Genomic DNA, 27,261 nt, shown 5'->3' on the forward strand with positions numbered 1-27,261 from the left:
AACCCACCCAATACTGTAACCCACCCAATACTATAACTCACCCAATACTATAACTCACCCAATACTATAACTCACCCAATACTATAACTCACCCAATACTTTAACCCACCCAATACTGTAACCCACCCAATACTGTAACCCACCCAATACTATAACTCACCCAATACTATAACTCACCCAATACTATAACTCACCCAATACTGTTACCCACCCAATACTATAACTCACCCAATACTGTAACCCATCCAATACTATAACTCACCCAATACTATAACTCACCCAATACTGTAACTCACCCAATACTGTTACCCACCCAATACTTTAACCCACCCAATACTGTAACCCACCCAATACTATAACTCACCCAATACTATAACTCACCCAATACTATAACTCACCCAATACTATAACTCACCCAATACTTTAACCCACCCAATACTGTAACCCACCCAATACTATAACCCACCCAATACTGTAACCCACCCAATACTTTAACCCACCCAATACTTTAACCCACCCAATACTATAACCCACCCAATACTGTAACCCACCCAATACTATAACCCACCCAATACTTTAACCCACCCAATACTGTAACCCACCCAATACTATAACCCACCCAATACTGTTACCCACCCAATACTGTAACCCACCCAATACTATAACTCACCCAATACTATAACTCACCCAATACTGTAACCCACCCAATACTGTTACCCACCCAATACTTTAACCCACCCAATACTGTTACCCACCCAATACTGTAACACTACTCATTCCCCTCACACACACACACAACACATTTCCTGCAATCTGTGTTCTAAAACTGCTGGTTCCTTTTGGTCCTCCACAGCTGACCAGCATGACAACTGTTCACAGCAATGGATGACCCCAGAGCAGCTTAGCAACTGTCACCTGCACATACAGGACTCACTCCACAGCTTAGTGACAGGTCCTAGTCCAGCTCCTCAGCTGGGTCAGCCAGTATCTCACAATAACAACATGTTATGCTGAAAGAATAGAAAAGCTGTCTAGTCAGAAGCAGTACTATGATCATTAAAATACTACTCTAGGCTACTATTTCAGCCCCAGATTTCTACCACAATCTACCCACTGAAAGTCTGCCGAAAGCTTTGACGTAAGAAAAATAAGAAAGGCTGTTTGGCTATCAAAAACTCAAAAGTTAAACGTTGTTGTGGAATGTCTTCCATTGTAAGGGAGTGGTGACACAGCCACAGCTACTGTCCATGGTCAGGCCTTATTGTCCCACAGCTAACTTCCTGCAGTATGGTAATTATAGATACCAAGGCTTTCGGCATGGACACTGTATTTTGGGGTTCTCTCTCTCTCTCCATTTCCCTCTCAATCCCTCTCCCTCCCTTTCCCTCTCCCTCCCCTCCCCCTCCTTCTCTCTCCCTCTCTATCCATCACCTATGCCTCTCTCTCTCTCTTTCTCTCTCTCTCTATCTCTCTATTTCTCTCTCTCTCTCTCTCTCTCAGCAGGAGTGTATTCAGGTCACTCCTGCTGCTATAAGGCGTCTAGTGTCAGAGTGAAGATGGAGCAGGTAAGGGCCGACTGATAGCGTCACATCCTCATCTCTAATGCAGCCTGTTTTAGACTAGCGTCAGGCTAGGCACGTGTCTGTGCATTTTCACCCTGGAAACAGGAATATTTGTGGACTCTGGGGGAGAAAACAGAGAAATGAGTGAAAAAGCCATCCCTCAGAAATCACAGTGACTAACACTTTACCATCATAGGCTGATTTTAGAGCAGTTACTCAATCAAAAGTCAGAATTGTGACTACGCTCTTAGAAAAAAGGGTTCCAAAAGGATTATTCTGTTGTCCCCATAGGATAACTGTTTTTGGTTTCAAGTAGAACCCTCTGTGTAAAGGGTTCAACATGGAACTCAAAAGGGTTCTATTTGGAACCAAAAATGGTTCTTCAAAGGATTATCCTATGGGGATAGTCGAAGAACCCTTTTGAATGTGAATGTGGCAAGGGCAGCATCAGGAAAGAGAAAGAGGGTGAGAAGGGGTGAGAATTAAGGTGGTGAGGAGGAGTAGACCAATTTATGATGGGATGAGGCAGAGTGTAAAGGGGTGACAGAAGGGGCAGAATTTAGGATGGAATGGCCCGGCCCTGCCCTCAATCTAGTCTACTCCCGCTTGGAACATTCCAAAGTGCCCCCTCCCTGGCCCTCACCCAAGCTAGGCTCTGTCACCATGACCGCATCCAAGCAAACTTTAGGACACAGACAGACTGGCCACTGTCTAATAAGTGTGCCCCCGCTGAGCATGTGCTTCACCCACATCTAGGTTACCCGCCAGTGGCTAGGTCAGAGGTCAAGTACCCTGCATGCAAAGCTAAGGAGAGCAGGGGGAGATGAAAGACGGGTTGGGTAGATAAAGGAGTCTCAACTCAGAAAATATTGAGTAATGTAAAGACAGTACACCTGACCTCTCCGCTTCAGCCAATGAAAAGCCTATAGAGAGATGATAGGATAAACTAAGGACATGGAGATTTTACAGCACTGGAGGTTTTACAGCACTTCAACTCACTGTGATCTAATTAATCATCAAGGTGTGAGCTTTGCACTGAAACCAAACTCTAAAGCTTTGACTGTCTATACTCTGTCTATACACTTACGACATGGGTGGGTAATGCAGCTACATGTGTCTATCAGGGGTGGGTAATGCTGCAACACATGTTTTATCACGGGTGTGCAATGCTGCAACACGTGTCTTATCACAGGTGGGTAATGCTGCAACACGTGTCTGATCACAGGTGGGTAATGCTGCAACACGTGTGTTATCACAGGTGGGTAATGCTGCAACACATGTTTTATCACGGGTGTGCAATGCTGCAACACGTGTCTTATCACAGGTGGGTAATGCTGCAACACGTGTCTGATCACAGGTGGGTAATGCTGCAACACGTGTCTTATCACAGGTGGGTAATGCTGCAACACGTGTCTTATCACAGGTGGGTAATGCTGCAACACGTGTCTTATCACAGGTGGGTAATGCTGCAACACATGTCTTATCACAGGTGGGTAATGCTGCAACACGTGTCTTATCACAGGTGGGTAATGCTGCAACACATGTCTTATCACAGGTGGGTAATGCTGCAACACGTGTCTTATCACAGGTGGGTAATGCTGCAACACGTGTCTTATCACAGGTGGGTAATGCTGCAACACGTGTCTTATCACAGGTGGGTAATGCTGCAACACGTGTCTTATCACAGGTGTGCAATGCTGCAACACATGTCTTATCACAGGTGGGTAATGCTGCAACACGTGTCTTATCACAGGTGGGTAATGCTGCAACACGTGTCTTATCACAGGTGGGTAATGCTGCAAAACGTGTCTTATCACAGGGTGGACCTACAGTGCATTCGAAAAGTTTTCAGACCCTTTGACTTTTTACACATTTTCTTACATTACAGCCTTATTCTCAAATGGATTAAATAAATATGTATTTTTATCAATGTACACACAATACTGCATAATTACAATGCTAAAACAGGTTTTTAGACATTTTTGCAAATGTATAAAAAAAAACTTAAATACCTTATTTACATAAGTACTCAGACCCTTCGCAAGAGCTTCCTGGTGTATCCTGTTTCCATTGATCATCCTTGATATGTTTCTGCAACTTGATTGGACTCCACATGTGGTAAATTCAATTGATTGGACATGATTTGGATCGTGTCCAAGACACAGGATCGTGTCGAGACACAGATCTGGGGAAGGTTACCAAAAATTGTCTGCAGAATTGAAGGTCCCCAAGAACACAGTGGCCTCCATCATTCTTAAATGGAAGAAGTTTGGAACCACCAAGACTCTTCCTAGAGCTGGCCGCCCGGCCAAACTGAACAATTGGGGAGGTGACCAAGAACCTGATGGTCACTCTGACAGAGCTCCAGAGTTCCTCTGTGTAGATGGGAGAACCTTCCAGATGGACAACCATCTCTACAGCACTCCACCAATCAGGCCTTTATAGTAGAGTGTCCAGACGGAAGCCACTCCTCAGTAAAAGGCACATGACAGCCCGCCTGGAGTTTGCCAAAAAGCACCGAAAGGACTCTCAGCGCAGGAGTGGTTTCAGGACAATCCACTGAATGTCCTTGATTGGCCCAGCCAGATCGCTGACTTGAACCCAATCGAACATCTCTGGAGAGACCTGAAAATAGCTGTACAGCAACGGTCCCCATCCAACATGACAGAGCTTGAGAGGATCTGCAGAGAAGAATGAGAGAGACTCCCCATATACAGGTGTGCCAAGCTTGTATCGTCATACCCAAGAAGACTCTTGTGTAAATGTGATATTTACGTTTTTTATTTGAAATAAATCAGCAAAAATGTCTAAAAACTGTTTTGCTTTGTCATTATGGGGTATTGTGTGTAGATTGATGAGGGGGAAAAAAAAACTATTTAATCAATTTTAGAATAAGGCTGGAACGTAACGTAACAAAATGTGGAAAAGGTCAAGGGGTCTGAATACTTTCTGAATGCATTGTATGTCTGCTCTCATCCTTCTAGACCTATCGGCTGCCTTCGATACTGTGAACCATCAGATCCTCCTCTCCACCCTCTCCGAGTTGGGCATCTCCGGCGCGGCCCACGCTTGGATTGCGTCCTACCTGACAGGTCGCTCCTACCAGGTGGCGTGGCGAGAATCTGTCTCCTCACCACGCGCTCTCACCACTGGCGTCCCCCAGGGCTCTGTTCTAGGCCCTCTCCTATTCTCGCTATACACCAAGTCACTTGGCTCTGTCATAACCTCACATGGTCTCTCCTATCATTGCTATGCAGACGACACACAATTAATCTTCTCCTTTCCCCCTTCTGATGACCAGGTGGCGAATCGCATCTCTGCATGTCTGGCAGACATATCAGTGTGGATGACGGATCACCACCTCAAGCTGAACCTCGGCAAGACGGAGCTGCTCTTCCTCCCGGGAAGGACTGCCCATTCCATGATCTCGCCATCACGGTTGACAACTCCATTGTGTCCTCCTCCCAGAGCGCTAAGAACCTTGGCGTGATCCTGGACAACACCCTGTCGTTCTCAACTAACATCAAGGCGGTGGCCCGTTCTTGTAGGTTCATGCTCTACAACATCCGCAGAGTACGACCCTGCCTCACACAGGAAGCAGCGCAGGTCCTAATCCAGGCACTTGTCATCTCCCGTCTGGATTACTGCAACTCGCTGTTGGCTGGGCTCCCTGCCTGTGCCATTAAACCCCTACAACTCATCCAGAACGCCGCAGCCCGTCTGGTGTTCAACCTTCCCAAGTTCTCTCACGTCACCCCGCTCCTCCGCTCTCTCCACTGGCTTCCAGTTGAAGCTCGCATCCGCTACAAGACCATGGTGCTTGCCTACGGAGCTGTGAGGGGAACGGCACCTCAGTACCTCCAGGCTCTGATCAGGCCCTACACCCAAACAAGGGCACTGCGTTCATCCACCTCTGGCCTGCTCGCCTCCCTACCACTGAGGAAGTACAGTTCCTGCGCAGCCCAGTCAAAACTGTTCGCTGCTCTGGCCCCCCAATGGTGGAACAAACTCCCTCACGACGCCAGGACAGCGGAGTCAATCACCACCTTCCGGAGACACCTGAAACCCCACCTCTTTCAGGAATACCTAGGATAGGATAAAGTAATCCTTCTCACCCCCCTTAAAATATTTAGATGCACTATTGTAAAGTGGCTGTTCCACTGGATGTCTTAAGGTGAACGCACCAATTTGTAAGTCGCTCTGGATAAGAGCGTCTGCTAAATGACTTAAATGTAAATGTAAATGTAGGAAGTGCTCCGGTGATGGCTATAGGGGAGATGGATAAAACCCACCCCGGGCAGAACAGCTTGAGAGGCATAGAGGGAGAAGAGGGGGCTATGAGATAGAGGACACATTCAACCAACACCAAAACAGAATAGAGAATCTGGGGCAGTGTGTGGGTGAGAGAGAGAGGGGGGGGGGCATGTTAACTAAATCTTTCTTCATGAATGCATCTAAGTGCAGTTTTGCCAATGAGAGGCGTGTTCAAGTAAATCCTCAGGAAAGAGGGTGATACCAATTCCCCCTCCTTTCTCCCTCTCTCTGTGACCCATTTGCTCCTCTACATACTGGCTCTTCCTTTCCAACTGTGCTGAGAGCGAAACTAGGCCAAACTCAAATGTAAAACTCAAGTTTAAATACACAGTCCTGGAAAAACTGCAGTGTCAATGCATCTACACACAAATCAATATCCTTCTCTACGCTGCGTTCACATGCACTTGTAGCTACAAAGCTTTAGATGAACAGATGAAATGGGACAACAGTATTACATGTTGTCAACAGAAATGCAAGTAGTCTCCGCTACAGCTCTGAGCAAATACAGGGACACAACTAGTCTCACACACAGAGGTTGTCCAGTCTCTGTATACAGTAGGGTCTCCTCTCGTCAGTGGTCCCTCCTCACACACAAACACACACACACACACACACACTCACACACTCTCGCTCTCACACACACACTCACACACACTCTCTCACACACACACACACACACCAGGTTAGTACACTACGTAGTCTATGAGAGGATTAACTGAGAGGTAGAGAAAAAAATAGAAAGCTATTTAGGGAGATGTATTATGTATTATTAATATATATTGATGGCAGAAAACGGAGATTGTTGTAGGCTAGATGAAGACCATTCAGTCTGTGATGTTCCAAAACAATTTAACTCCACCAGCAGGAGACAGAGGTCAGTCACCAATATCAATTCACATTATTAATTGTGTGGTCATGTAGTTGTCTCCCTCATAATATATAGGCTTCATCTCTTTATCACAGTGATCTGAATCAATCCCTCATACCCACCTTACCTGGTTGTGACTAGCCTATACTATGCATAGTGGAGTTCAGGGTGCCAAATAACACTTTTAGGCTTTTGCTTATTATGAAAAGGCCATCTAAGTTATATTAATAATATGTTTATACAAACAACATACATCAACTACCATTATTTACACACTGTAACTACATTTCTAGGATATAAGTGGCATTTCTAGGATATAAGTGGCAGGAGTCAAATATAACACTGTCTTTAATGGTACAAATTCAAATATATATATATATATATATATATATATATATATATATATATATATATATATATATATATATGATTTGAAACTGATATTTGGATGAAAATACACTAAATTGAGACCAAATATTTCCATTTAATATTTTAGGCATATCATATTGACCAAAAATGGAGTAGCCAAAATTAATATATTTTATACAAGATATTTTTAGAATTTATGTCTAAATTTGACTTTTTTTGTAATTCTTCTAAAGTATTATCTTAGTTGTACTGCTAAACTTGATGTAAAGAAGTGACATTTTATATAATTATGTGAATGTGTCTAAATATTATATACGATTTTAGGTACTGCATTACAACGAAACCCCCACAAAATACAGCAACAATTATTGTCATCAACTACACCAATCAAAAGACCCTATCTTACTGATCAAAAGTATATATGTTTAGAAACATGGAGAATGGTTCCACAAGTCTATTATCAAAAAAAAGTATATTTACCCATTTTTGTCAATAAAACGAAAAATAATTGATGGATTTAAACTAAACCTATTCGCCAAGTAGACACTAAGCAAGTATTAGGCCATGTTATAACATGTTTCTAATTTGAGTTACTAAGCTGTTACTACTGACCAGGTGTTACTTTGTTCCCCGGTCTCCCCTACAGACATAACTAAGGGACATTCCCTCTTTATCAAGACAAGTCACAACATATAACCATAGACACATTATTTACATTTCAATGATATTCAAATAAAAATAAAGTCTTAGCCTACCGTTTGAAAATGTTCTCCATGTCTTTGATCTGTTTGCGGGAGAACTCTTTGAATTCCGTGTAGGGATTGAACACCTTGGCCTGCTTGGGCGCCGCGTTCCCATTGTTGATGCACAGTCTCCGGGTGAGTTTCGCTGTGAGTTCCGATGTGTCATCATCACTGACCACCACCGCTTTTTTCTGCGGACCAGGGACAGGGTCGCTCGCTTTCACCGGGATTTCCTCTGGTGTAGACGGGTTGAATAGGAGAGCCGGCTCCGCGGCAAGCCTGGGCTGCAGTTCCCTCGCCAATTCGTCCGATGCCATGGTGCGTAGGATACTTTTTGACTTGATGCAATGGAAGCGTGTGCCTGGTACTCAGGATGGAAGTCAGCTGTGTCTGTCAGCGCTTGGCTCAGAGAGTTCCTTTCATCACCCAGGACAGTTTCGAGGGGGCGGAGCACAACGGAGCATCAGCATCAAAACATCAATTGAGCTATATTACATCTCTGTGACCCAGTCAAGCTGTTGTTCAATTAATTGCTTGATTGAGAATTTTTAGAATTTTAGCTAGTATTTGAGAGACATTCTTTGTATGTTTACTTGGTAATCATTCTTGTCAACACTATTTATTATAGCTGTGACGCAGGTGCCACAATGCAGCCTCAATCAAAAAGGAACTACAGAGGCTAAAAAATGTGCGTTGGCCGGGAATCGAACCCGGGTCAACTGCTTGGAAGGCAGCTATGCTCACCACTATACCACCAACGCTCGCCGTGTATCTAATGAACCTCTGCCAACTTCACAATCGCAATTCAGTTATCTGATCTGATTTTGTAGCTGAATGTTTATATGTTATATTAATCGAATAGCACGAGTCCCGTTCCTGACAGTGCATGACGCGTGACAGGAACAAGGCGCCCGTGCCTCCCGCCTATGTACTAGAGTCATAATTAACAAATGGGGCTTCCTGCAGATGCAGCAATGCCCACATTACGGGCATAGAACGCGTGTTGCTGCAACGTTGTTACAAAATTGATAAATTAATGTGTGAGAAAGTGTGCGGATTTTGCGGACTGACTGGTCTGGACTGGATCAGTGAGCGAGACTAACCGATGCCACAAGAAGCTCTCTCGACATTGGTCAATGCATTATTCGTGTCGTTTATTTATTGTAGAAAGTTTACATTTAAATTGTTTCTTTGTTACATTGTGGCTCGTTGGTCTAGGGGTATGATTCTCGCTTAGGGTGCGAGAGGTCCCGGGTTCAAATCCCGGACGAGCCCATCTTTTGTAAAGAATAATAATACTAGTAGTTTATATTTTCTTTTTTTTATTTCACCTTTATTTAACCAGGTAGGCTAGTTGAGAACAAGTTCTCATTTGCAACTGCGACCTGGCCAAGATAAAGCGTAGCAATTCGACACATACAACAACACAGAGTTACACATGGAATAAACAAAACATATAGTCAATAATACAGTAGAACAAAAGAAAACAAAAAGTCTATATACAGTGAGTGCAAATGAGGTAAATTAACGAAATAAATATGCCATGGTGGCGAAGTAATTACAATATAGCAAATAAACACTGGAATGGTAGATTGGCAGAAGATGAATGTGCAGGTAAATAAATAAATACCAGTATGGGGATGAGGTAGGTAGATAGATGGGCTGTTTACATAGGTGGGCTGTAGTAGTAGTTTAAAGTAGTAGTTTAAAGGCAGGCATATCTACAACTACAATTTTAACCAATAGGAAAGACCAATACAATGCAAAAGAGTTTGTTTTTGTTTTTAATTTTACAAAATGGATGGCCGCTTAGAGAGTCCAGCCGCAAAAACAACACATAAATATATACTAAGAAAAACTTTGACCCCGACGTGATTTGAACACGCAACCTTCTGATCTGGAGTCAGACGCGCTACCGTTGCGCCACGAGGTCTATCTATGTCTTAACGCAACTTCTCTATTTACCTATATACAGTAATGTGACTGATCGTAATAGTGAAAATTTAGTAAATTGATATGACATGGCAAGACCTAGATAGTTCTGGGTTACACTGAGCAATTTGTGCATATTGTTTTGTACTGATAAGTATTCATGCACTGTTGGAGCTAGGAACATAGCATTACGCTACACCCAGCGATAATATCTGAAAAACATGTGTACGCGACGAATACAATTTGATTGGGTTAGGGTTTAGGGTAGGGACGTCCCAAGGATCCCGATAGCCACTGACCATTCTGTGATAAGGTTAAGGGGTCAAGCTCGCGTGGCACGAACGCCCTCCTTTGAGTGAATACGGAACTACACCAGTGTAGGTTCACCTTCTCTGTATGCCCATCCTAAGCCCGTTCATATATACTTTAGTGATCTGTGTAAAATAGCCCACAGTCTTTGAAACATCTGCAGGAAAGTCAGTCTTGCATCAGTGAATGACAACCAACCTATAACACCAATAGCGTGTCACACGGGTAAGCTTTCCGGAATTGACCAATACATAGAATAGTATTATTATTTCTCGCAGTTATGTTAACAACGGCGCGGGCAGGTGTTCAGCAGGCGGGAGCGAATGACACTGTGCGCTTAGCCAGCTAGCACACGGTGTGGCACCCACCAGCTGTGTACCAGAGACAGTTTAGAAACTCTTGTGTGGTTACATTGAATATCATGCATCTTGAGTTTGCGGCCAGCTTGCTACGTGCCACCAGGCTATAGTTACATTTCTGTTGTTTCTATCTAGCAGCGATACAATGCCTAGCTACGTTTTGTTTTGTATTGTACTGGCCATTTTCTTGTAGAGCGTTTTAGAACGTTTTGTAAAATATTAAACAGTACTAGTCAAAACTTGAATAGTTTTTACGAAAATAAGGTGGCTCGTTGGTCTAGGGGTATGATTCTCGCTTTGGGTGCGAGAGGTCCCGGGTTCAAATCCCGGACGAGCCCTGCATTTTGGTTAGATCGTTTGATACATATTTTGCATGTCACCAAATCTGCATCTCTGCAAAGATTACAGCAGTAGATAGCAGTACACACTCACTAAATGATGTATTGATATGACAGATCGTGAAATCATATTATGATTTGGTTAATACAGACGCTGTTAGCCTACCCCTGTTTTCATTGTCTTCAAAAGGCATATATGGGTAATTCAATAAATGCCCTCTGGCAATGGTAGAAATATAATATGTTGTAAAATGTTTGGCCAGTACGGGTATCGAACCCGCGACCTTCGCGTTATTAGCACGACGCTCTAACCAACTGAGCTAACCGGCCGTGTTGTTGGATTGCCTTACAGAGTATATAGCCATATTCCAAATAGATAAGGAATGGAAACTAGATTTTCATGCGATTATTCTAAAATCAGCATAAAAACAATATGCGCATTTCCCCACCAGATATGTTTCCATCTATTTGGCTTGTTGCAGATACAAGGCTGATGATGTGGTGCACATAAAAATGTCAACCCATGTACCGAATGGAAAATACAAGTAAAATAGGTTTCCATCGCATTTTCAAATCTACTGATGTTTTTATTATGATATGTAAAAAAAATGTGTTGTATTTATGGGTTTTTTTTATAGCCAGTGTGCTTACCATAGTATCCGCACGTGTGCTGTAGCGCTGTTGGCTAGATTAATGTATATTATAAACTGGGTAGTTCGAACTCTGAATTCTGATTGGATATGACAAAACATGTATTTTTACTGCTCTAATTACGTTTTTAACCAGTTGATAATAGAAATATGGCACCTCGGGGGTTTGTGATATATGGCCAACGGCTAAGGGCTGTATCCAGGCCCTCTGCGTTGTGTCATGTTAAGAACAGCCCTTAGCGGTGGTATATTGGCCATATACCACACCCCCTCTTGCCTTATTGTTTAAGTATAGCCTGCCTTAGATGAGATTATGGACAAAATTGCAAGATAATTTTTATTTGTCTACGGTAGCAAAGCATCGATTATCATGTCACCAGAATAAGAGGCACCAACATTTTTCACATACTTAATTTTACCAACACAAAAAGATCCCACCTTGCCTAGCTTATTTTGTTTTGTTGAAATTTGGAAAATTGACCAAAAAATGTCTGTTTCTATTAGGCTTCTAATTAAAAAAAATGTATCCGACATAAATAAGTTGAATGGAAACCTGGTTACTGATACTGAACCAAATGTTGACTGCATATTACTTTTCACGGAAAAATTATAAATATCTTGATCTTTATTATCCTACGGTTCTGACTTGGTTTACAGGGAGAATACTGTAAGATAGTGGTCTGTCGTAGTCTTCATAGTGTGTTGTTTGATGGCTATCTCACCTTTCCTCTAATAGAGAGGTCCAGACCTGCTTTTGTTGTTTTTGTTTGGCCAGAGCCTGCCTGTGGCGCTTCAGCCTCCCTGTCAGGACCCTCTCTGCCTCATCCAGCTCCCCAAAACGACCAATGATTACGTCCAGCCGACTCCCCAACCTGGAAACAAACAGCCTCAGATCCCAGAACTCACAACCTCAGAACTTCAGAGGGAAGACTTAGAACCTTAGATAGCATAGCAGTCAAGAGCATTGTGCTGAAAGGTTCCTGGTTTGAATCTCCGAGCCGACTAGGTGAAACATCTGTTGATGTATCCTTGAGCAAGGCACTTAATTCTAATTGCATCCTGTAAATCACTCTGGATAAGAGTGTCTACTAAATGACAAAAATGTAAATATTGTCTATGTTTAATACGATAAAGAAATGACAAGCTTTTGGACTGTAAAAGTGGCAATTATATATATATATTTGAATTATTCGGGATTCATTAAAACAGGCACCACTAGGCACATTGTGGTACGTAGGGAGGTACCAGGTAGTATGCTATATACAGTGCCTTGCGAAAGTATTCGGCCCCCTTGAACTTTGCGACCTTTTGCCACATTTCAGGCTTCAAACATAAAGATATAAAACTGTATTTTTTTGTGAAGAATCAACAACAAGTGGGACACAATCATGAAGTGGAACGACATTTATTGGATATTTCAAACTTTTTTAACAAATCAAAAACTGACAAATTGGGCATGCAAAATAATTCAGCCCCTTTACTTTCAGTGCAGCAAACTCTCTCCAGAAGTTCAGTGAGGATCTCTGAATGATCCAATGTTGACCTAAATGACTAATGATGATAAATACAATCCACCTGTGTGTAATCAAGTCTCCGTATAAATGCACCTGCACTGTGATAGTCTCAGAGGTCCGTTAAAAGCGCAGAGAGCATCATGAAGAACAAGGAACACACCAGGCAGGTCCGAGATACTGTTGTGAAGAAGTTTAAAGCCGGATTTAGATACAAAAAGATTTCCCAAGCTTTAAACATACCAAGGAGCACTGTGCAAGCGATAATATTGAAATGGAAGGAGTATCAGACCACTGCAAATCTACCAAGACCTGGCCGTCTCTCTAAACTTTCAGCTCATACAAGGAGAAGACTGATCAGAGATGCAGCCAAGAGGCCCATGATCACTCTGGATGAACTGCAGAGATCTACAGCTGAGGTGGGAGACTTTGTCCATAGGACAACAATCAGTCGTATATTGCACAAATCTGGCCTTTATGGAAGAGTGGCAAGAAGAAAGCCATTTCTTAAAGATATCCATAAAAAGTGTTGTTTAAAGTTTGCCACAAGCCACCTGGGAGACACACCAAACATGTGGAAGAAGGTGCTCTGGTCAGATGAAACCAAAATTGATCTTTTTGGCAACAATGCAAAACGTTATGTTTGGCGTAAAAGCAACACAGCTCATCACCCTGAACACACCATCCCCACTGTCAAACATGGTGATGGCAGCATCATGGTTTGGGCCTGCTTTTCTTCAGCAGGGTCAGGGAAGATGGTTAAAATTGATGGGAAGATGGATGGAGCCAAATACAGGACCATTCTGGAAGAAAACCTGATGGAGTCTGCAAAAGACCTGAGACTGGGATGGAGATTTGTCTTCCAACAAGACAATGATCCAAAACATACTGTACCTCATAACTTCCCAGACTCCAAGAAGCCTTTTAGAGAGGTCCCCTCTGAAAACATCCTGTAGCTCTCTATTAAAACACTCACTCCCAAACATGCACTCTATACACTCTCCTATGCTTCCACAGACACAAATACACACAGGAAATGCAGTTAGCTGTTGCGAGATGAGTGAGTAAGCGAGGTGTTATTTGAAAAAGTGGCTAAAATAGAAAGCAAATGGCTACTCTGGTCTCAGTGCAGATCCATGGGTAATACTGGAGGACTCGTCCTCATTGTATTTCTTCGGTCTACTTTCTCAGTACAGCGTACAGTGCATGATTATGGACTTGATAAAAACACACTCTGGTTGATTTTATTCACATAGTGGTTGGCTGGCTGATGTACTGTCTATGGTTCTGGTGAGCAGTGGAGTAAAATTGTCCTTAGTTTGGTTTTTACCACCGCTGTGGTTGCAGCACACAACATGGGGGGAGACGGTTGGCCTCAATTTGGTCAAAACTAGAACCTCTAACTGTAGACTGTGTGTGTCATGGTGTCTAATCTAAACACCTGCTCATTATAATATGCAGGGAAGGCCTACTATATGCAGTAGTAGAGCCTATGGATGGTAATCTACTAATCAGATGCATTTACATTAGCTAGACAGCAGGGGAAAGTAGTGTCTCATCAACATTATCATTATATATCATATATTAATAGTAAAGCTCAATTGTTGAGGTAATGTGTTAAAAGGTCTAATGTTTGTTAAACATGAATATTGGTAAATCCCCATTGAATTACAAGTCTTAATCTCTAAAAGCATATAATATATGTTTTATTTGCCACATAAACCAGATAGGTGCAGTCAGTGGCGAACCGTCATTCAGGTCAGGTGGGGCAGCGCCACCTGTTTTGAGCCCCACCTGTTTAGCTAAAAAAAAAACTAAACAGGTGGGGCTCAATATATAAATATATACAGTACCAGTAAAAAGTCTGGACACACCAACTCATTCAAGGGTTTTTCTTTATTTGTACTAATTACTAGATTGTAGAATAATAGTGAAGACATGAAAACTATGAAATAACACATATGGAATCATGTTGTAAGCAAAAAAAGTGTTAAACAAATCAAAATATATTTTATATTTGAGGTTCTTCAGTAGTAGCCACCCTTTGCCTTGATGACAGCTTTGCACAGTCTTGGCATTCTCTCAACTAGCTTCATGAGGAATGCTTTTCTAACAGTCTTGAAGGAGTTCCCACATATGTTGAGCCCTTGTTGGCTGCTTTTCCTTCACTCTGTGGTCCAACTCATCCCAAACCATCTCAATTGGGTTGAGGTCGGGTGATTGTGGAGGCCAGGTCATCTGATGCAGCACTCCATCACTCTCCTTCTTTGTCAAATAGTCCTTACACAGCCTGGAGGTGTGTTGGGTAATTGTCCTGTTGAAAAACAAACGATAGTCCCACTAAGCGCAAACCAGACGGGATGGCGTATCACTGTGCCTTGAATTCTAAATAAATCCCTGACAGTGTCACCAGCAGAGCACCATCACACCTCCTCCACGCTTCACAGTGGGAACCAGACATGCGGAGATCATCCGTTCACCTACTCTGTGTCTCACAAAGTCACGGCAGTTGGAACCAAAAATCTCACCTTTGGACTCATCAAACCAAAGGACAGAATTTCAACAGTCTAATGTCCATTGCTCGTGTTTCTTGGCCCAAGCAAGTCTCTTCTTATTATTTGTGTCCTTCAGTACTGGTTTCTTTGCAACATTTCAACAATGAAGGCCTGCTTCACACAGTCTCCTCTGAACAGTTGATTTTGAGATGTGTCTGTTACTTGAACTCTATGAAGCATTTATTTGGGCTGCAATTTCTGAGGCTGAGAACTCTAATGAACTGATCCTCTACAGCAGAGGTAACTCTTGGTCTTATTTTCCTGTGGCAGTGAGAGCCAGCTTCAACATAGCGCTTGATGGTTTTTGCGACTGCCCTTGAAGAAACTTTCAAAGTTCTTGAAATTTTCCGCATTGACTGACCTTTATCCGTATATGGTGAGACGCCTCCTGAGGGTTCGACCACGGGGCAGGGGTTTCCAGTATCTGGTTGACTGGGAGGGTTATTGCCCAGAGGAGAGGTGCTGAATTCCGGCTAAAGACATCCTGGACCCGGCCCTCGTCGCCGACACCCCGGTAAGCCAGGTATCGCAGGCGGCATCCCTAGGGGAGGAGTACTGTCACGCCCTGATCTGTTTCACCTGTCCTTGTGATTGTCTCCACCCCTCCAGGTGTCGCTTATTTTCCCCAGTGTATTTATCCCTGTGTTTGCTGTCTCTCTGTGACAGTTCGTCTTGTATGTTCAAGTCAACCAGCGTGTTTTTCCTGTGCTCCTGCTTCTTTTCTATTCTCTTTTACTAGTCCTCCCGGTTTTGACCTTTGCCTGTTTTTCTGGATTCCATTCCCGCCTGCCTGACCATTCTGCCTGCCCTGACCTCGAGCCTGCCTGCCATTCTCTACCTCTGGAACTCTGAACTGGTTTTGACCTTTTGCCTGTCCATGACCAGTCTCTTGCCAACCCCTTTTGGATTGTTAATAAACAGCTTGGACTCTAACCATCTGCCTCCTGTGTCTGCATCTGGGTCTCGCCTTGTGCCCTCATAATCAGTTCTCATCGGCCATTGGACATAAACATTACACAACAAGTTGGAAATTGCAAATTCAACAATGAGTGGTTTGGAAGGAATCAGTGGCTAACTACAAGCAGACGCAAAGCAATCACTAGCCTGATATTCAGTGGAGAGGGTGTGTGGTCCAAGTCTGGGTTTATGAGTATCTTTTCCAAGCTTAAGGATAAACATTCAACATCATGGGCCAGAAAAGTTTGAATACATTGGCCATGCTGTCAATCCAGAATGACTTCTGCCACGTTCAGACTTCAGTGAGTTCAAGACAGCTGGGAACTCTGAAAAAAAACAAGCTCAGACTGGGAAAATAAAAGATTAATGTTTCTGAGATTTTCGGACCACTAAATAACTTTTGATTTAGAACCACAGAGAATTACCACAAGGTGCAAAGAAAACAGGAGCTGTCTCCACTCTTCCAGCACCATTTCAACATCATCAAATCACCTATGCCTATTCTAATAAAGTGACAACCAAAAGATACCAAAAACAATTTAGTCCAATCAATGCAAACTAAATATAATGTGGCTGTCCATGGTTCTGGTGTGTGTGTGTGTGTGTGTGTGTGTGTGTGTGCTCGCGCATTCGAGCAAGTAGAATAACGTGTTGACTCAGCCTACTTGTAGAGAAACACCAATGCCATCCTCCTCTCTTTCATGTTGACGAAACAGTCTATCACTCTGTCATACAGTACACACTTTTAATTTTTGTTGTCCTAGGCTACCTGGCTAAAATGCTTGCTCGCTTTCCATTCATGGGCAACATTTGCTAGTTAGCCTTTTACATCTAGCTACATATTGAACTTCCATCCTCTCAGGCCAAGATTCTCTGGTCTGATGAAACCAAGATTGAACTCTTTGGCCTGAATGCCAAGCATCATGTCTGGAGGAAACCTGGCACCATCCCTACGGTGAACCATGGTGGTGGCAGACTCATGCTGTGGGGATGTTTTTCAGCAGCAGGGACTGTGAGACTAGTCAGGATCGAGGGAAAGATGAAAGGAGAAAAGTTAAGAGATCATTGAAGAAACCTGCTCCAGAGCGCTCAGGACCTCAGACTTTACAAAGGTTCACCTTCCAACAGGACAACAACCCTAAGCACACAGCCAAGACAATGCAGAAGTGGCTTCGGGACAAGTCTCTGAACGTCGTTGAGTGGCCCAGCCAGAGCCAGGACTTGAACCCGATCTAACATCTCTGGAGAGACCTGAAAATAGCTGTGCAGCGACGCTCCCCATCCAATTTGACAGAGCTTGAGATGATCTGCAGAGAATAATGGGAGAAAATCCCCAAATACAGGTGTTAATGCATTCAGTTGTACAACTGACTAGGTATCCCCCCTTCCCTTTCCCTTTCAACAAAGTACTGAGTAAAGGGTCTGAAGGCTTATGTAAATGTCATATTACAGTTTTTTTATGTATACATTTGCAAAAATGTCTAAAAACTGTTATTGCTTTGTCATTATGGGTGTTGTGTTTAGATTGATGAGGGGGGAAAACTATTTAATCAATTTTAGAATGAGGCAGTAAGGTAACAAAATTTTGAAAAGGTGAAAGGGTCTGAATACTTTCTGAATGCACAATAAAGTATTGTAATGGAACAGGCCTCCAACCGTTGACCTTCTATAGCCCGAAATCTTCCGCGCTGTCGACTGTGCCGTATCATCTAATTAAATTGCAACCCGTTTTAATGCGCGGACTCTGTCTAAAACCTGTGATTCAGTATCATCTGCCATATCCTGGATTATACACGCGACAGTGTTATTGTAAAGTGGGATTTCACTGACCTTTGCAGCAGCAGTTGGGCCTTAAACTTTTCGACAAGCATCCATGACTGACGGCATGACTAGCTTGTCAACTATGGTGAAAGGAGCCTGGCACATGGAAATGTTATGAGTACGAAGCCTTCAGTAAAGTGTCGTTGTCTGTGAAATTATTGTGCAGCATTTGTTTAGTTAGACATCTCATCTCTTTTTGGTAAAACAAAATCGTGTATTTATACTTGATGCTTTGTTTCTAAATGTCTGCGTATTTTCAATGGCTTCATAGCATCGTTTCTGAGGCTAGTCTGACAGACCGGCTTTGGTGTGCAGCTGTCATTTTAAACAAATCCAGAGAGAGAGAGCGAGTGAGCGTGCAGGCTGCGCGGCAGGGCTATACTAGTATGAGTGTGTGCTTAGTGTAGCTATACGTCATGGCAACACAATTTGTTTACTGCAGCCTCGGTTCAAAATATATCCCATCTTTATCCTAGACTGCAGCATGCATAGTTCAGCGAATTGCGCAAGTAGGCCTACGTCAAATTGGCTTATTTATTTTAGTCAAATATGCCGCGGACAACAAAAAACCCAATGATATTCAAGACAAATATTCCTCCACGGACCGGGTTGTGTCTGGCTGCACTAGGCTACCTGCCACCTTATTATACATTAATAAATCATAGTAATGCTCAATAGTTCAGGTAGTATGTTAAACATTAATAGTGTCAGGAAGACAAGGTTCTGATTCACCACCTGATAACCTTTATTCAGTGTAAAACATTTCTCCACATTACCAGGAAGTCATTCAGAGATAAACCTAAAAGTGCTCAACACGTGGGCTAAAGACCAGTCGAAACAGTTCAACACAAATAATGTCCATTTCAATTTCACATTTAGTTTTTATTAACAATAAATTACTTCTTACATAATGACACAATTATTGAGTAATTATTTCATCACATATTGAACATTCAAGGCTTACAATATACACACACTGTACTCATACACACACACACACGTTGTCACTCGCATGCCATTGCAGTTCTGTCAGTGCGCTGGCACATTCTGTGCAGATGCTTCAGGACCACGTGTCTGTGGAGGGTATTTGGTGTTAGACAGGTTGTGCTGGATTTCCCCCAAGTGTTTGTGTGTGTGTGTGTGCGTGCGTGATGTGTAAGTGGCATATCAGTATTGGCGAGGGAACTGACCCCCAGAACACGTCCACTGTGTAAGCAAGGCCTGTGATTCTGTAGTGCTAGTCTTCGCCTCCAGCCCAATACTGAGCACCCAGTCATGTGATTGTTCTATTTACTATACAGAATCATTCATGGATAATTTACATTCAATGCTGCTCACCTGTTTTTAAAATTTGCTTCTTGAATGGTTTCAATAGAGGAGTTGCTCTTTACAAAATGGTGGATCGCCAAGCCATTGTTCTGGGGGATTTAACTCTCAAGCAAAGGTGCTTAAAAAAAATGAAAGAACAAAATCACACCCATGCAGCTGAGGCAAGGTTACGATGCATTCACATCACCTTGAGAACTGTTTCTGTGGTTATCTTCTCCCATCACATGCATAGCTCCTGTTCCACCAGAGCCTTGTTTCAGTTAGACTGTTAGTGCGGAATCATTCCACTGGAAGTAGTGGAAGACATACAGTGTTTTGGAGTTATGGAAGAAGTGCTCTGATCGTAGGACCCATCAAGGGAGCCTGGGACCCTAAAACCTGCAGCCTGGGACCCTAAACCCTGGTACAGCAAAACCAAGGGGAAACAGTTAACAGGAAATAATGTCATTGCATCACTTTCCTCCAATGCAATCCCATGATCTCTTGTCATTTGATCCATGTTGTCCAGTAATGATTACTGCCAGGGGGTTCCAACCAATCACTTTCAGAGTGGAATATTATGTGCTTCCCTGCTCCTCCTCTGACTGGTCAGTCCAGGTACCGAAGAAGTTGGAGACTTTGGGTGTTTTGGGGGTGCGTCTAGCCCCCCTGGAGCCCAGTCTGGCCCCTGAGGAAGCCCCCCCTCCATGGGCCAGGTGGATCCTCTGGCACTCCCTGAGGTTCTGGGCCCGCACTTCCTGGTTCTGGATCTCCTCTACCACCCGACAGGGGAACCAGCCCCTCTCTCCATCATGGAGCCTCTCACCCATCATCCAGCCTGAGGGGGTGATAGAGGAAAAAGTGAGGAGAGGGAGAGATATTAAATAACAGGCAGCCTCCCAGGAGATATGTTGTCTGGTCTCACCATCGTCTGTCCTCTCCAGGATGTTCAGCAAGTCAGCCATCTCAATGGACAGCTCATCTGGCTCCTGAGACGAGTACGACTGAACACACTGGACCTGGGGAGAAGCTGACCGCACACACACACACCATGGCACATTAATAGCATACACTATATACACAAAAGTATGTGGACGCCGCTTCAAATTAGTGGATTTGGTTATTTCAACCACATCCATGCAATTTCCATAGACAAACATTGGCAGTAGAATGGTCTTACTGAAGAGCTCAGTGACTTTCAACGTGGCACCATCATAGGATGCCATCTTTCCAACAAGTCAGTTCGTCAAATTTCTTCCCTGCTAGGGCTTCCCCGGTCAATTACGCTGTTATTGTGAAGTGGAAACGTTTAGATGCAACAACGGCTCAGCCGCGAAGTGGTAGGCCACACAAGCCCACAGAACGGGACTGCCGAGTGCTGAAGTGCATAGCCGTCTGTCCTCGGTTGCAACACTCACTATTGAGTTCCAAACTGCCTCCGGAAGCAACATCAGCACAAGAACTGTTTGTCGGGAGGAAATAGGTTTCCATGGCCGAGCAGCCACACACAAGCCTAAGATCACCATGCACTATGCCAAGCATCAGCTGGAGTGGTGTAAAGCTCACCTCTATTGGAATCTGGAGCAGTGGAAACGCATTCTCTGGAGTGATGAATCACGCTTCACCATCTGGCAGTCTGACGGACAAATCTGGGTTTGGCAGATGCTACGACAACGCTACCTGCCCCAATGCATAGTGCCAACTGTAAAGTTTGATGGATGAGGAAGAATGGTCTGGGGCTGTTTCACAGTTCGGGCTAGGCCCCTTAGTTCCAGTGAAGAGAAATCTAAACTCAACAGCATACAATGACATTCTAGATGATTCTGTGCTTCCAACTTTGTGGCAACAGTTTGGAGAAGGCCCTTTCCTGTTTCAGCATGACAACGTCACTGTGCACAAAGCAAGGTGCACACAGAAATGGTTTGTTGAGATTGGTGTGGAAGAACTTGACTGGCCTGCACAGAGCCCTGACCTCAATCCCATCAAACACCTTTGAGATGAATTGGAACGCTGACTGCGAGCCCAGCCTAATGATCCAATATCACTAATAATATTGTGGCTGAATGGAAGCAAGTCCCCGCAGCAATGTTCCAACATCTAGTGGAAATCCTTCCCAGAAGAGTGGAGGCTGTTATAGCAGCAGAGGGGGGACAAACTCCATATTAATGCCCATGATTTTGGAATGAGATGTTCGACGAGCAGGTGTCCACATACTTTTGGTCATGTAGTGCATGTACCACCTGGTATTTGGTACCTAAGAGTTCAGCTGTGAGTAGTGGATGTCATTTCTGAGTTGGTGTGTGTCATCTTTGTGTATGTCTCACCTGGTTGATGGGCACTGGTGGACATGAATCGCGTGCGGCGATTTGGCGTGAGAGCACATATCCACCGCAGCTTATCACTCCTGGCAGAAGCACACAGGAACACATGGGAGATTGATCCGTTATAAACAATGACATACAGAGTACACTAGGTACCGAGGGGTCTTGAGACACACACATATATATATAATACTGGTTGTTGTAGTCACTCACATGCTGGAGGTCTTGAGCATGTAGTTGACAGGCCTCTCCTCCTGGTTCTCCAGGAGTTTCAGGTTGAACACATTGGCCAGCATCTGACCCTGGTCTTCCAGGTCCTCAGTTCTCAGCATGGCCCGCGTGCTCGAGTCCAGCACCTGGTACTTCTCACCACTGACACACACATATTTATATAAATAAACAAAGTCTGCTGAGAGCACAGGGCAGTTTGGCAGGTAGTATACTTCGAAACTGCCTGTATACAAAATAATGTGCCGTGGGGGGAGCAATAGAAAGTTCCAGACTGAAAGTGGGTGTGCTGTGACCCCCAATGACCACTAGCGGTCTGTGTGATGATGTCATGTGCTGACCTGGAGCTGCGCTTGGTGATGAGCAGCAGGTTGTTGAAGAGGAACAGGTAGACAGGGTGGTGGAGCTTCTTGCTCCGCATGGTCCTAGTGCTCTTGGGCCCAGCCATCTGCTGAACCTCACCCTTCTTCAGCAGCCAGCGGGAGTGAGAGATCACCGGCACCGACTGGAGGGAAAGGGTCACAGTTCACAAGGTCAGAGTTCAACTCAAGGTTATTATAAATCATGGAGAACCCTTTTTTTAACAATAGAGTTTTTATATTTGAAATGCAAAACATTTTCGGTCCATCAACCTCCTTAAAGGATTCAAACAGACAATGAACCTAACTGCGATAGATAACCTTTGACTAAGTCTGTTTGTGCCACTCTGGCAGTGTAACTGTTTTACTATATAGAATATAGATATGTTGTCACATGACTGGCAGCTGCAGGTACCTTAGACTTGAACTCCAGTGTTTTCTCAATGCTGATGAGTTCCTCTGTACGACTCATCTTCCTCACACCCTCGTTGCAGTCCTTCACAATCTGACATGCACACAAACAAACCATTATAAGGAACACATCCCAAGGCTCCCTTGGAATTGAATATTGTCAGTTAAAGACATGCTCCGGAACTTTGGCGACTAAGCATTTTTTAAACCTCCCGCTTTGGGCTGGATGTGTCAATGTGTAGTTTATGTAAGGCATAATCAATGAGGGGCTATGCGTTCTATGGAAAATAATGAATGACATGGAAGGTTTTCCAAGACGCGCTAACAGAGTGAAACCCCGAGTTGATTATCCCTTTAATACCATGGCTATAATTGAACACATTTGCCACTAGAAATATGTTAATTTGCCAGTATAAATCTGTTCAACACCCACTGAAGTATCTAGCAAGTTTACTAGATAGCTACAGTAGTTGCCGTGGTAACCAAATAGACTTGCTAGTTTCGCTAACCAAATCATCAGTCCTAGCTTTCTATTATGAAAATCGAATTCAACAGCAGCTCAAACATGTAAAAATGAAATATAACCATTGAATTCTGACGTGCAAATATACCATGCGTTATAGGGACATAATGGGTACTCTAGAATGCCCCTCAAGCCAATCAGAAAGGAGTATTCCACAATGCCATTGTACAAACATGCATAATCTATCAACAGAATTACTGTTTTACCTCAATTAGCCACAAATTCCCTAGTTTGAAAGCGACTGTTTACCGGAAGCTAAGCGGTGCCATGTCTGCACACATGTGACATAGTACTACATTTTCGGGCACCACTTCTGGCTCGTGGGCGCTACTTTCAGAACTACTGGCAAAAATGTCTACAAAAGTACCGGAGAATCTTTTTAACAGAACATTACTGGGAAGCAAATAATGTATGCAAAACGTGAGTCCAAAGGAATGAACCTGTTTCAGAGCCCAAACCCTATGTAGAGGCTATGCTCCAATTAAAACCACATTCCTTTGTTTGTGACGACGACAATTAACCTCATGACAGTCATCATTCCATACAAAGCATAGAGGCGTGACAAGACTAAGTCTTCTCAAAATGATGAACGGCGATGATTGTTTTCTGATTTAACACTCAACACCATGACATGCGCTGAGTCTATAATCACCACCAGCACTACTTCCTCCAACACGCCCCAGGCCAGTACTGAACCCAATCCAGCATGCTTTCATCTCTCCCAGACTGGTTTGGTACTGTAAAATGGTCTGGTACTGTACCTGCGTCAGTACTGGACCCAAGCAAAGTCAGCACTCCTCCCTACTGTACCTGCTCCAGCTGCTGGTGAGCCTTGATGGCATTAGCCTCAATCTCGGAATTCTCCTCGGCCTTCTTCAGAATGTTCTGCACGCAAACACAGCATCAGAAGTTCAAAGCAATACCTACATCCTGAATACTGCAATATGTTAACACACTGTAAAGCATTATCACAACTATTATTAACTTTTAAGAAACGCCATGTTTACCTGGACCAGCATTTTGAGTCGTGTGATCCTCTGGAAGGGGAGGATGAGGAAGGATGTGAAGGACAGGCCTCGGACACACGGATGGTTCTCCAGCTGAGCCATGGCCTCGCGGAATAACTGATTTCCCTGTCTGGACAAAACACAGGCATGTTCAAACCACCACAAAGACAGCCAACACAAAACACAGGCATGTTCAAACAAACCCAGACTGAATCAATGATGTTGTCTGACCACATACGGTCTATGCAGAGAGTAGACAAGCTTCAGAGTTGATAGATGTTGCAACAGACTAGTTACTACATGAGCAATAAACAGTTTTGCCAACTAATTTTCAGGGTAATTTGATAGAGGCAGGTTGATTTGTTGCTAAAAGTTGCCAAATGACGTTGTGATGTCTTTGCATAAAACTGAGTCATTATGTAGAATACACAATAACGTTACTCAAATTGACTGGCCATCTCGGCAAAAAAAAGAAAAATAAATTTGTTCAGGTACAGACTCCCACTATTTTCTGACAATTAGATTGAGACATGTTGATTTTTGTTGTAAATTATTTTCAAGATCAAACATTCGTGACCAACTATATTCATTGGGTTTGGCTCTTCGAACCCGCACTACAGCTGCTGAAGTCGGCCAACAATGATTTGCAATTTGCTGAAATTGCTGCTGACCTGCTGCTACCTGTGCACGAGTTGAGCGCCTGCTGCTGATGTCACTCACAACGCACTTTTGCAGCCAGGCACGTGTGTTGTGACTGAGTGTTGTGACAGAGAAAATCGTGTGTCATTTAGAGGGAAAATGCGTGCATTCTAGCGGTTGAGTCACTTTTCAAAAGTTGCTAAAAGTTCCAAATACATTTTTAAAAGTAGCTACATTTGTTGCTAGTTGCTGATTGACAAAAAAGTTGTCAGGGTAGTCTGAAAAGTTGCTAAATCTAGCAACCAAATTGCTAGATTGGCATCACTGGCAACAATTCATCACACTGACGTCATCCAGGCAAGTCCAAACACACAGACCACACAGAGCCATCCTTCCATACGATGTGTCCAACGAAAAACCACAGCCACTTGTAGACTATGACTTCACACACTGTCTTGGCAGTACAACCAACTGCCCAGCAGAGGTCTCCCTCGCTAATGTTAGCTTGATCTCTAGCTCAGCAAGCTTAATTCTTATTAAACACTGTGTGGCAAGAACTAAGAGGGTTTTTTTGCATAGAGAGGACAACGCCACATCACATTATATGGAACATGTCAATACAGCACATACCGGCCTTTACTAAATGTTGACGCAAACTACATGCAGCCTGTCAATAATCTGGTTAGGAATGAGAGGCATCAGTGAAAACCTTTTCAAAATCTCCCAGCCAGCAGGGCAAAACAGCTGCTCACACTAATGTCACCAATACCTCGGTGACTCAGAGCACAGTCACTGACGTTCTGTAATGTCATTAATGCTATGCAGAGGATCGCTATATCACATTACATGGAACATGTCAATACAGCACATACCGGTAACTGCCAAAATAATGGAAACACGAGTAAATGATGGATACAAAGTACATTGAAAGTAAGTGCTTCCACACAGGTGTTGTTCCTGAGTTAATGAAGCTATTAACATCCCATTGTGCTTAGGGTCACATATAAAAATGCTGGGCAGTCCATTATTTTGGCTTCCATGGCCATTACCCCAAAGGACGACAATGCCCCATCCACAGGGCATGATTGGCCACTGAATGGTTTGATGGAAGAATGTTGGAGGGATGCTACACCAGAGTTAGACACGTAGAATCTATGCCAAGGTACATTGAAGCTGTTCTGGCTCATGGTGGACTAACACCGTATTAAATCAAATAAAATGTTATTTGTAACATGCGCCGACTACAACAGTGAAATGCGTACTTACAAGCCCTTAACCAACAATGCAGTTAAGAAAATTGAATGTTAAGAAAGTATTTATTAAAATCAACTGAAGCAAAAAAAAAAAAACAGTAACAAGGCTATATTCAGGGGGTACCGAGTCAATGCACAGGTTAGTGGAGGTAATATGTACATGTAGGTAGACGTAAAGGGACTATGCATAGATAATAAACAGAGAGTAGCAGCAGTGTAAAAATGGAGGTGGGTCAATGCAAATAGTCCAGGTAGCCATTTGATAAGCTGTTCAGGAGTCTTAGGACTTGGGGGTAGCAGCTGTTAAGAAGCCTTTTGGACGCTTGCCGTGCGATAGCAGAGAGAACAGTCTATTACTCGGGTGGCTGGAGTCTTTGGCAATTTTTAGGGCCTTCCTCTGACACCGCCTGGTATAGAGGTCCTGGATGGCAGGAAGCTTGGCCCCAGTGATGTACTGGGGCCAAGTGATGTACTACCCTCTGTAGTGCCTTGCGATCGGAGGCCGAGCAGTTGCCATATCAGGTCAGGATGCTCTCGATGGTGCAGCTGTCAAACTTTTTGAGCCAAATCTTTTCAGTCTCCTGAGGGGTAATAGGCATTGTCGTGCCTTCTTCACAACTGTCTCGGTGTGTTTGGATCATGATGTTTGTTGGTGATGTGGACACCAAGGAACTTGAAGCTCTCAACCTGCTCCACTACAGCCCCATCGATGAGAATGGGGACGTGCTCGGTCCACATTATCCTGTAGTCCACGATCATCTCATTTGTCTTGATCACATTGAGGGAGAGGTTGTTGTCCTGGCACCACATGGCCAGGTCTCTGACCTCCTCCCGATAGGCTGTTGTGTCTTCCGCAAACTTGATGATGGTGTTGGAGTCATGCCTGGCCATGCAGTCATGAGTGAACAGGGAGTACATGAGGGG

The 27,261-nt window shown here is 43.6% G+C and overlaps 2 protein-coding genes and 5 non-coding genes across 10 annotated transcripts in view; 2 read left to right on the forward strand and 5 right to left on the reverse strand.

The window, feature by feature from the left end:
- The window catches only part of LOC115137586 (EF-hand domain-containing protein D1-like), a 23,189-nt gene extending 14,891 nt beyond the window's left edge, over window positions 1-8,298 (reverse strand). Inside the window, exon 1 of the mRNA XM_029673904.2 lies at window positions 7,869-8,298. Coding sequence (XP_029529764.2) covers window positions 7,869-8,173 — 305 coding nt within the window. The 5' untranslated portion in view covers window positions 8,174-8,298. The remainder of the gene's footprint in view (window positions 1-7,868) is intronic.
- Window positions 8,299-8,545: 247 nt separating this feature from the next.
- Window positions 8,546-8,617, reverse strand: trnag-ucc (transfer RNA glycine (anticodon UCC)). Its single transcript has one exon. It is a non-coding gene; the product is annotated as a tRNA-Gly (tRNA).
- Window positions 8,618-9,059: 442 nt separating this feature from the next.
- On the forward strand, window positions 9,060-9,131 carry trnap-agg (transfer RNA proline (anticodon AGG)). Its single transcript has one exon. It is a non-coding gene; the product is annotated as a tRNA-Pro (tRNA).
- A 586-nt stretch (window positions 9,132-9,717) lies between these two features.
- On the reverse strand, window positions 9,718-9,789 carry trnaw-cca (transfer RNA tryptophan (anticodon CCA)). The gene has a single exon. It is a non-coding gene; the product is annotated as a tRNA-Trp (tRNA).
- A 933-nt stretch (window positions 9,790-10,722) lies between these two features.
- Window positions 10,723-10,794, forward strand: trnap-ugg (transfer RNA proline (anticodon UGG)). Its single transcript has one exon. It is a non-coding gene; the product is annotated as a tRNA-Pro (tRNA).
- Window positions 10,795-11,050: 256 nt separating this feature from the next.
- trnai-aau (transfer RNA isoleucine (anticodon AAU)) lies at window positions 11,051-11,124 on the reverse strand. The gene has a single exon. It is a non-coding gene; the product is annotated as a tRNA-Ile (tRNA).
- An 8,031-nt stretch (window positions 11,125-19,155) lies between these two features.
- The window catches only part of ngef (neuronal guanine nucleotide exchange factor), a 30,882-nt gene continuing 22,776 nt past the window's right edge, over window positions 19,156-27,261 (reverse strand). For 3 of the 4 annotated variants that reach the window (XM_065024301.1, XM_065024300.1, XM_065024302.1), the window contains 8 exons: window positions 24,446-24,575; window positions 24,249-24,323; window positions 22,920-23,009; window positions 22,487-22,650; window positions 22,131-22,289; window positions 21,921-22,000; window positions 20,522-20,626; window positions 19,156-20,434 (listed from right to left, as the gene is read on the reverse strand). In XM_065024301.1, the coding sequence (XP_064880373.1) occupies window positions 20,175-20,434; window positions 20,522-20,626; window positions 21,921-22,000; window positions 22,131-22,289; window positions 22,487-22,650; window positions 22,920-23,009; window positions 24,249-24,323; window positions 24,446-24,575 (1,063 nt within the window). In that variant the 3' untranslated portion in view covers window positions 19,156-20,174. The remainder of the gene's footprint in view (window positions 20,435-20,521; window positions 20,627-21,920; window positions 22,001-22,130; window positions 22,290-22,486; window positions 22,651-22,919; window positions 23,010-24,248; window positions 24,324-24,445; window positions 24,576-27,261) is intronic. The other variant, XR_010465031.1, reaches the window with a different exon arrangement.

Source organism: Oncorhynchus nerka, linkage group LG11 (genome assembly GCF_034236695.1).
Source record: "Oncorhynchus nerka isolate Pitt River linkage group LG11, Oner_Uvic_2.0, whole genome shotgun sequence".
Lineage (NCBI taxonomy): Eukaryota > Metazoa > Chordata > Actinopteri > Salmoniformes > Salmonidae > Oncorhynchus > Oncorhynchus nerka.